The following is a 10494-nucleotide window of genomic DNA, read 5'->3' as shown; positions in this document are numbered from 1 at the left end:
GTGTATATATATATATGTGTGTGTGTGTGTGTGTGTGTAACAAACATAAAAAAGAAGGAGGGGAGATAAAGAAGATAGGTGTTTGATAGGAAAGACGGTGCAAACCGTACCAGAGCACCCGCCAACCACCCACTAGTCTTGTTACTCTCTTGTAACACCTCAAATCTTCGGCACTTATATAACCTTATTGTGTTACAAATGCCGTAGAACTCTTACGAAAAAACCTGATTAAAACGCAACTAAAAATGCCAACTCTAATTTTAAAATTCTAAAAATAACACAAGCGTTGTTCTCTCCCCGCAGAACGGCCTCCTGTCGGCGGTGCCGTACCTGGTGTGCTGGCTCATGCAGAATGCCTCGGGGCTGACCGCCGACTATCTGCGCAGCCACGGCCACCTGTCCACACAGAACACCAGGAAGCTCTTCAACTCCTTAGGTCAACTCTTTTTGATTCTATACATATTACAGGGATGGGGATTCTCCCAAAATTTTCCATATTCCGAATTTAAAAAAAAAAAAAAATTGCCAAAGATTGTACTGTTGCATTGTGGATTTGAACAATTTCTTCCTGTGGGAAAGTGGGTGTGGACAAACTATTGCTGCACTGTCACTTGAAAGAGTTACATACTACCATTTCTCCTCCTACTTGAACATGAGAACATGAACATGCAGGGAAAAGAATTACCGCTTGACCATCAAACTTTTGATCTGACCATCAAACAGGAACATTGATCTGACCTGTAGAAGCATTCATTGTAAGTATTTAGATGAATGTAGGCTTCTGTATTTTTTTATTTGATCAATTATATTTGTTACCTAATGAAATAACACCATATTGTAACTCTTTTAAAAAAAATTCAAAACACTCTCAGAGACTACGTTTTGAAAGTTAAAAAGGTAAATTTCTTCCCGGCTTCAGAGGAACTGACCCCCTGATACTCTGCTACTGTCGCAGAATCTTCAGAACAATTTTTGGGGATTAGTCCCCATCTGTGATATTATATTTGGGAAAGTTCGGCACTTTGGCCGCCAAGAACTTCCAAACCACTTAACTTTCAAATTTGACAAAATTAATGGTGGTTCAGAATCGTTTAAAGGTTGCACAGTTTCATTGAGGAGCCTGAAGTCACTAGTTTAATTTTTAGTTTTTCATTAGTTTCGTTTAAATCTAATCTTGGGAAAGTCTGTCTTCTTCTAAGACACCATTGTAAACAAGTAAGGTTTCCGTTCACTAACTTTGCACACCTTTGAAATTCTGGAGTGTACCACCACGAAAGCAGAATAGAGAATCATTTTATACATCTATTACATATTTGGCAATTTGGAAATACATGTGTCACTTTTCTCTCAAGATTTATTGCTCCATTCCAGTAGAGAGTAAATATAGTAAGACAATGACTTTCAGTAGATGTTAATGCACCGATCGTTCCTTTCATCGAAAGGGGGGCCCAGCTAGTCTTACATATACGTGAAAGCCACCAAGATCTCTGAATATGATTTTACTAGAATTGATGAAATGTACAACGCCACTAGTATAAGAAAGATAAAAAGCATTATAAACCACCCATCACACCCCCTTTCCACACAAATTGTAAGATCTCGCAGCGGCAGATATGTATAAAAACAGAGAAAGAAAGATATAAAAGAAGTTTTTTTACCATCTAGCATAAGGCTATTGTCAGAATGACCATCGGTGTGTATTGCTCTTTCGAGTATGTATCTATATAACTCTAAAGGTCTTGCATTTGAATTCCTGCATGTGGTTGAATGATGCATCTGATGCAGTATGTACATTTTGTCAGCTTTACTTCTCTTTTCGTATTGAATTTTAATGAGACTAATATATAATTTAAATTTCCATGTATACATGCATGTGTTTTTACGGTCCTGTACAGCGAAGAAAAATGTCCCTCTGTGATAATAAAGTATTATCTTTTCTTATCTTATCTTAATCAACACTGCACTTGTCAATTGAGGGAAAATCTTAAATATTGGCTGATTCTTTACTTTACTTTACTTTTCCGATCCAGCGACCATTTGGGTTCTTGCCCTTCGGTCTGTCGATATGGCAAAGAATTTACAGGTTTTAATCTGCTGTGCTTTTTCGCTGTACTTGGCTGATTCATGAAGCTAGTTATTAGTTTATTCAGTGTTTCCTTTCATCATATTTAAGATATGACATATTGGCTCAGCAACTTTCCAAGACACTGGTTCAAGAAAACATGAATCCTCTTTATGCAAGTCTGAGATGCGTTCCATGTTTCGCATCCATACATCAGGACTGACTTCACATTTGAATTGAAAATCCTCAGCTTTGTTCGAAGTGAGATATCTCTGGTCTTCCAAATCCTATTCAAAGATATGAAAGCAGCCTGTGCTTTTCCAATGTGAGACTTTATTTCAGCACCTGTTATTCCCTCTCTGTCAACTGGTAGAAGGTAGATCTAGGTGTTGCTTTTTTCCTTCCTTCTGTTGTTTCCGTCTATCAGATGTTGGAAAGAGGTGCTTCTTTTTTCCTCCAACTGGAAACTCTGAAGTTTGAGCTGGGTGGTTGGCGGGTGCTCTGGTGTGGTTTGCTTCTTCTTTCCTATCAGACACATCTAGAGTCGTTATCTCCCCTTCTTCTTTCTTATGTTTGTTACTCTCTTGTAACACCTCTTAATCTTCTGGCTCTCATATGACCTTGTGCAGTTGTGAGCGCCGTAAAACCTCTACTAACACTAAACTGAGCTGGTTTCTCAGTCGATTTATGCTACAACTGTGTGTAACAAACTAACTCCATGTGACGTCCACAGGCCTGGTCCTGCCTGGCGGGCTGCTGATTGTGGTGGGCTACGTGGGATGTGACCACGTGCTGGCCATGGTGTTCCTCACACTCTCCGTGGGCTTCGGGGGCTGCACCATGGGGGGCTACAACGTGAACCATCTGGACGTGGCGCCCAAGTTTGCTGGTAATTGTAATGAATTTTTTTTCCTCGTTCTCGATGACAGCAGCTAGACAGTCAGTCCGATGTCGTGCACAAACTGTGCAGTCCGCTTCAACTCTGAGAGACAATTGTAATGAATGAATGCTGCTATGATACGTAAAAATGGGAATGAACTATGTTGCGAATGTTGAAATAACGATTCTTTACTATCGCAAGTATTTGTCCTTCGTGACAGGTCACTAATTGTCTCGTTTTGAATTCACACGAGATTTCAGTGTAAAAGAAACAACAATAAATCAGTTTTCCGGCAGGCAGGCAAGAGAGAGGCTGTGTGTTTTCGTCTTCTTTACAAGTTTTAATCTTTTTATAATGTGAGGCCATATGCAGCTGTCGCTTTCTGGCAACGAGGATGTGTTTTAAAGCAGCTGTACTCAAGCGCATGAGTCTTTTTTTTTAAGCTTCGGGAAAGAAAAATTAAACAGAAAAAGAAAGCTCCCAAATTGTTTAGAGAAAATTGATGATAAAAAGAGCATCCAAATCAGAACCAAGATTTGGGCGCTGGTGACAGGAAGTAACAAAATAAAGCAAAAATAGATGGCAAGATGCCCCTTTGTGTCTTTATTTGATTGAGTTTTATCTGGAAACCCCCAGAAACTGATGTGGGCAATTGTTGACTGATGCTGATGATTTAGTAATTTGATTGGGTGGTATTGTTGGGGGAAAAGGGGGGAAGGTGGTACTGGAATGTTTCCCATCCCAGGGTTAACCTCTTTGCCTTTGCATGTAGCAGACGTTTGTTCATCCAATCTTCCTTTGGGAGGTTATGTCATGGAGTATCTCCTTTTGTGTGCTGGGATACTGTATCTCACTCAGCTCTTGTTGGCTCTTACAGGCAGGGTCAGCAGTCTACCTCCTACATGAACATGACCTAAATTGTGATAATGGGTCGTAAGTCTTTTTTTTTTTTTTTTACTTCTTTTTTTCCTGGCGATTTTGGTCAGTCAATGTCAACATTGCCTTCAATTTTGATGCTTACAGATTGTTCCTCGTTGTTCCTTTTGTTTTTTTGCCTCTGGCCCAAAGAAGCCCTTTTGACACTTTGCTGATTACAAGTACATTATACAATATATCAGCTTATTCAAGATTTTATGTATCAGCTTGGTGAAGATCTTACATATATATATATATATATAACCTTATTCGATATCTCTCATATCAGCTGTTGCATCATATCAGCTTGATAAAGATCTTACGTACCATATATCGTCGCTTATAGGACGCATTTGTGGACATAATGCAGGTAGATTAGTGAAAGATAAAATTTGGAGGTATAAATGGTATGTTCATTGGTAAGGATGTGCCTTTTTTGGGGGGTGGCACATCATCTTTGTCAGGGATTATTCATAATTTAATAACTTTACTTTAAGACAACACAAATCAGTTTTTTTGACACGTTTGTTTTTCATCAGGAGGGAAATGAATTTATTTTGTTGATAACGCGACCCACAAAATTTGTTCCCTTTGTTGGCGCCACTGGGATTTTTTGGTCTGATTTTATATCTCATGAATAAGAGGCAGGACGACTTTGAAGCTTTGATTTGTAGGTAAAAAGTTGCGTTCTATACAGGATGGTACATGGTATGAAGATCGTACATATTAACTTTGAAAAGATCTTACGTATCAGCTTATTCAAGATTCAAGAAAAGTGCTAACGAGGCAGCAGATAGAAAGTAAGATACAGATAGGATATAATGTTGGGTCTGAGTCGGCTATTACACTCTTTTTTTTTTCTTAACTACCAACTTCTGCATGTCAATTGACAAGTGTCTAATTTTTTGTGGCTCTGTGCACAGACTAACTTACCTTAACTTTTGTTGACTGGAATGGCAAGGGATTTTTTAAATACAAATTTTAAATGTGTGTGCTTTGGGGGGGGGGGGGGGGGGTTTGGGAGGGGGCGTTAGTTTTTTTTCCTTAATGTGTAAGGATGGGATGGGAATTTTTTTTGATGCTTCAGTGTTTTTGTTTTTTTACTAGCAAAATAAATCTTACTGGGGAGAAAGATACATTTTTAATAGGGAAAATTAGATTTTATTGGATAACACAAAAGGCAAAAAAATTCAGTTTCTTAGTTTTCATTATTTTGATGAGCACCTGATGTAACCACAATGCCATAAATCTATTGGTTTTTCTGCTACGATAAAACTACACACCTACCTCTTGTGGAAAGTATCATCTTTGACAGTTTTACTAAATCATTGTATTGAAAATTTACTTCACGCTCACCATCATTTACGCTACTGTAATGAGATTTTGTGTCTGTGATTGATAACTGTTATTTAGCTCAGTAATTTATTACAGAAATGAGGTTTGGTGATTAATTGTTGAAATTCAGGTTTGGTGTTTTATTACTGAAATTTTATTAAGTGATTTTTGACTGAAATTTAGGTTTTGTGATATGTAGGCCTACTTCATTTCAGGTTCTGAAACTTTTTTAAAAACTGAAATTTGAATTCTCTGATTTGTTTTTGAAACTTAGATTTGCAATTCTTCTTTTACTGAAATTTGTTTTTGTGATTTATTACTGAAATTCAGGTTAGGATTAATTTTTGTTTTGAGATTGCAATTCCAAACAAAGCTGACACCGCTGGACTGGGGCATGATTGTGATTGTAGACCTCTGCATGGACTAACGAAACACACAATTTGTTCACTAGTAATGTAGACAGTGTAAGCGATGACAGTGGTAGAGGTGAAATAGGTCAGAACAGTTGGGGAGAGGAAAAGTGTGGAAATAAAAAAAAGCATTTAGGTTTAGCAGTCATGGCCGTCATTGACTGGTGAGTTCATGAGCTATTTATTGTTGGCTCCCTGCTTCTTTCATCTTTTATTTTGTCATCTTCTTGCACACTCTCTCTCCAAACCCTCTTTATTATCTACCTAAGCGTCTCGCTTGAAAATTCAAGGTGGAAAAATGAAGTTGTTTACATTGAAAGTTGTAGTTTGAGCTTTGGTTCAGTTTCACTCATCTCCACATTCAGGCAAATAGTGGATTTATGAAATTTTACATAAAGACCAAAGTACGTTTTAGAATTTCATCCGTTTTTGTTCAATTTGTTAGGGAATTACTGTGCAACATAATATGCGAAGCTTAGAATACAATACAGCTGTTTCTTTACCTGATGTGTGACTTAGAATTTCTTTTTTTTTAAATTTGGAAAACAATATATCCCTTTGCCTCTTTCAATTTCAAGTCAGGCTGTTACAACTACTTTTTGAAAACATTTCTTCAATTATGTATTAATCATAGATGCTCCTCTTTCAACCTGTCCATTGATGTAAACATGACATATCTTTGACAACTATTTGCTTCTATTTATAACCATCAATCATTCCACCTGTCTCTATGCTCAGGTTTCAGATAGACAACAGTCATTGTGGTCCCAAGCTTTTTCATGGCTGATAAAGGAAAATTTAAAAGTCATAATATGAACACTTCTAAAACTAACTTCAGAAATCAAATTTCTGTGTTTTGTCATTGGAAATAAGTTGTATGATGTTACTGGAGTTAAGGTTTTGTGCCATGTTTGGACTCTGATATATAATAATTATTTCTTCCTGACCTGTCTTCCTCTTGCAGGAGTTCTCATGGGTATCACCAACGCTATAGCCACAATACCAGGATTTGTGGGCCCTGCCATCGTTGGATACCTCACCAACAACGACGTGAGTCAATAGCCGTGTTCTCCTGAACACAACAGTAGCATTATACCAGTATGGACCGGCACCGGTATGGTCCGGCACCAGACTTTTTTTACGAGTCAGATCAATACGAATTCAACTTTCAGAAACAGTTTTTCAACATGAGCCTGGAAGCCGTAGTGTAGCTTTATAAAATGGAAAAACATTTTTTATTGCAATTTCTTCAGCTGTCTAACTTTTGAAGAAAAGCAAGATCCCACCACTCGTAATTGAACAAGAAACTATTGAAATCACGGATTCATACAAATATCTTGGCCTTACAATAGACAACAAATTTACATGGCAAAACCACGTAAACAATATCGTTAAAAAGGTAAATCAGAGGCTGTACTTTCTGAGGAAACTAAAGTCTTTCAATCTGAATCCATCCATCCTTCAGATTTTCTACACCACCACAATAGAAACTTTGATAAATTTTGGAATTACTTGCTATGGTAGCAATTTGGGAAGGCAGCACATTATAAAACTAAATAAGTTAATAAAAAAGGCATCAAGAACAATTGGTAGAGACCTAAGTAACTTTGAATATCTGCACAAGACAAACGTTCTAAAAAAGGCGGAAATAATGCTTAGTGACCATAGCCACCCACTGACATCGGAATTTCAACTATCGACCCGCAGTAAACGATACATTTCCAAAAAAGCAAGAACAGACAGATATAGAAATTCATTCGTACCAACTGCAGTGAGATTACTGAACACACAGTGCTACAAATGAAACAGAGAGAGAGAGAGGAAGAGAGAGAGAGAGAGAGAGAGAGAGAGAGAATGAATGTGTTACGGAGCGGGTTGTACCAGCCCGTGAGACATGTATTTACTTGGCCTAATGTCCTGTCTTGTTGTGCGTTTGCGTGAGTGCTCCTTTAAGTCTAACTTTTGTAACGTCTACTGCCATTGTTAACGACCAAGACAAATTTCTCCCTGCGAGATGAATAAAGATTGTCATTGTCATTGTCATTGAAAAGACACATAATGTGTGTGCTATTTTGTTTTTTTTATGAAAAACCTTTTTCTCTTTTAGGAAAAATTGTTGCATTTTGGGCTTAAGCTTGCGGATGTATATTATTGTCTGTCTGTAGAAAATTTCCCCAGCTAGGTAGTGTCAAAGCAGCCGTCCTCCTCTGCGACAGGTGTGTGCAGATAGAACCATTCAACATGTGCATTTTGCTTCACCTTTTGCCACCCCTTTTAATTGTGAAAGCTGAATCCAAAATAGATTGTTGTCACTTACATTTGGAATGGTTACCAGTAAAATAATTCTGTTTATATTTGATTTGTGCATTTATTCATGCAAATTTTTGCCCGCACGAACTTCCCACTTGGCTCGGTCCTATCGGAGACGGACGTTAAACTAGGAGGTCCCGCCCTTTAAATAACCTAATAGTGTTGATAGGGGCGTTGAACCTATACCATTTCACAATTTTTTTTTTACCTGTCTTACTTTTCCTGTTCTCTAAACAACTGTGAACCCCCCCCCCCCCCCTCCCCCGGGGCAGTGCCACTGACTGAAATGTCTTTAGGCCATTCCCAAAGTGGGAACATTTCTTGTTTTAATGCACAGTAGAATTGTAAATGGGCTGATCCAACAATGTCATGCTCATAACTGTGCCTGAACTACAACGGGGAACTGCTGCTTTTTCTTTCCTAATCCTTACTATCATAATTTTCCTCTACTTTTTTTGTATGTTTGTCGCACTCTTGTGACCTGCTATTTCCGGGGTGCCTTGATAGTCGAAGCAGACTTTGTGCTGTTGAAGCTAGAGAGGTGAGCAGAGTAAGTCTGATGCCCTCTAAGGACTTCTCTGTTGACATCCACCTCTTGGCACTCATAATATGACCTTATGCAGACTGTCTTTGTGTTGATAATTGATGTCCTTCTCTTTATCGCGAACAAACAATGTCCGTGAATTGTACAAGCAATTTCAAAAGCTTTTTTTTTTTCGTCCTTTAATCCAATTTTCAGCAACGGAGAAGCCAGTGGCAGATTGTGTTCTACATCACCGCTGCCGTCTATGTCTTTGGCACCATCGTCTACCTCATCTTTGCCCGCGGCGAGGAGATGTGGTGGTCTCGGGCCCCGCCCAAACGCCAGGACCAAAGGCCACCTTTGTCCAGGGAAAATTCTGAGGAGACTCAATCGGTCAACAGCGACCCTCCCCCCGCATACAGTGCTCAGTGATTGGTTGAGATGTTGTTTGACGTCTTGTGTGTACATGCTCAGTGATTGGTTGAGATGTTGTTTGAAGTCTTGTGTGTACGTACTCAATGATTGGTTGAGATGTTGTTTGAGGTCTTGTGTGTACGTGCTCAATGATTGGGGGAGATGTTGTTTGAAGTCTTGTGTGTACGTGCTCAATGATTGGGGGAGATGTTGTTTAAAGTCTTGTGTGTACATGCTCAATGATCGCATTAGACGTTGCTTGAGATCTTGTGTTCTTGTGTGTATTCTTTGGGGATGTTTATTCCATCCGATACTGTTAACCTATTAAACAGTGTGTCCACATGGAGGGTATTTGCACTAAAAGTTTCAATATATGCCTGTCTGAAAAATTATCAATGTTATGGGAGCTCAAATTGTATCATATGGTGCTGTATGTTTGTATGTATGTATATATGTATGTATGCATGTATGTATGTACGTATGTGTGTGTGTGTGTGTGTGTGTGTTTGGATGTGTGTTAACTATAGATGTATTGGTACCACACAGTTCTTTGTTCCTGTCTGGAGGTATGTTGACCATGCATGTGTTGGTGCCATGAAATCCGGCGCTTGTCAAAGTAATGAAATTTTTTTAAAACAACTTTTTTCAGCCCATTGAGCAATTTTAACTTTTTGGGGGGGGGCTCTCTGCTTGTATGTCCCTTTCAAAACACATTTTATTTTCTGTGTGGATTCTACTGAAGATCATTGAAAGAAAGCAAAAAACATGTACGTTTTCAGTTTCCAAGCACTCCCACACTTATGAAGCCACCAAACTTTGCGGCCATTTTCTCGCTAATTTTTGCATTTTTGACACCAGGTGTCTCCCACCCACTTAACTCACAGATATCTCTACTTATGATGTTCATGGTACATAGTTGTTGGGGTTTTTTCATCAAAAAGCGAGACAAAAGAACAAGGTTTAAGATTATATCAGTTACTCCTCTAACCCAAAACTTGACGAGTGCCTGATTCGGCCATGTGGCAACCTATGAGAGGCAGCATGGTGGAATCAGGCTCTTGTCAAAATAATCAAAGGAAAAAAACTTGCATTTTTCCACAGGTTTGTGCATTTTTATCAAATTTTTATTTTTTGGCTCAGCACCTTTCATACCTATTAAAGAACTCATTTAGGTGTGGATTTTTCCGAAAAACGTTGATTAAAGGTACAAAAAATGTAAATTTTTCGTTACCACGGACTCTTTAAGGAAATAACTAATCTTTGGCGACCATTTTCTCACTAATTATACCTCTGAAAATAGGTGAACCCCACCTCCTTCTTTCGCAAATATCTCGACTTGTATTCAAGATAAATGAATATGTTTTTCATCCGAATAAAGACAAGTGAATAAGCTTTAAGATGATACCAATAGCTCTACATTCCCACAAATTGACGAGAGCCTGATTCCACCTTGTGTCAACACGTCATGTGGTACCAAATGTGTCACAACGGGATGGAATCAGGCGCTTGTCAAAATAATGAAATTGACGAAACCAGTATTTTTCTACCTGTTTGGAAATTGTTGTTGAATTTTTAATTTTTTTTTGGCATAACACCTTTTTTGCCCATTTAAAAATCAAATTTCTCTTTGGATTTTACTGAAAAA

General features: G+C 38.3%; 1 protein-coding gene across 1 annotated transcript in view; it reads left to right on the top strand.

Moving 5' to 3' along the window:
* LOC101862530 (sialin) overlaps positions 1-9534 on the top strand; it is a gene marked incomplete in the record, with an annotated part of 21461 nt that extends 11927 nt beyond the window's left edge. The window contains 4 exon segments of the mRNA XM_013087884.2: positions 304-436; positions 2796-2951; positions 6567-6652; positions 8652-9534. Coding sequence (XP_012943338.1) covers positions 304-436; positions 2796-2951; positions 6567-6652; positions 8652-8867 — 591 coding nt within the window.
* Between the last annotated feature and the right edge of the window lie 960 nt (positions 9535-10494).

Source organism: Aplysia californica, unplaced genomic scaffold (genome assembly GCF_000002075.1).
Source record: "Aplysia californica isolate F4 #8 unplaced genomic scaffold, AplCal3.0 scaffold00652, whole genome shotgun sequence".
Classification (NCBI taxonomy): Eukaryota; Metazoa; Mollusca; class Gastropoda; order Aplysiida; family Aplysiidae; genus Aplysia; species Aplysia californica.
Note: the sequence above shows the minus strand (reverse complement) of the source record. Positions and strands in the feature narration are given on the sequence as shown.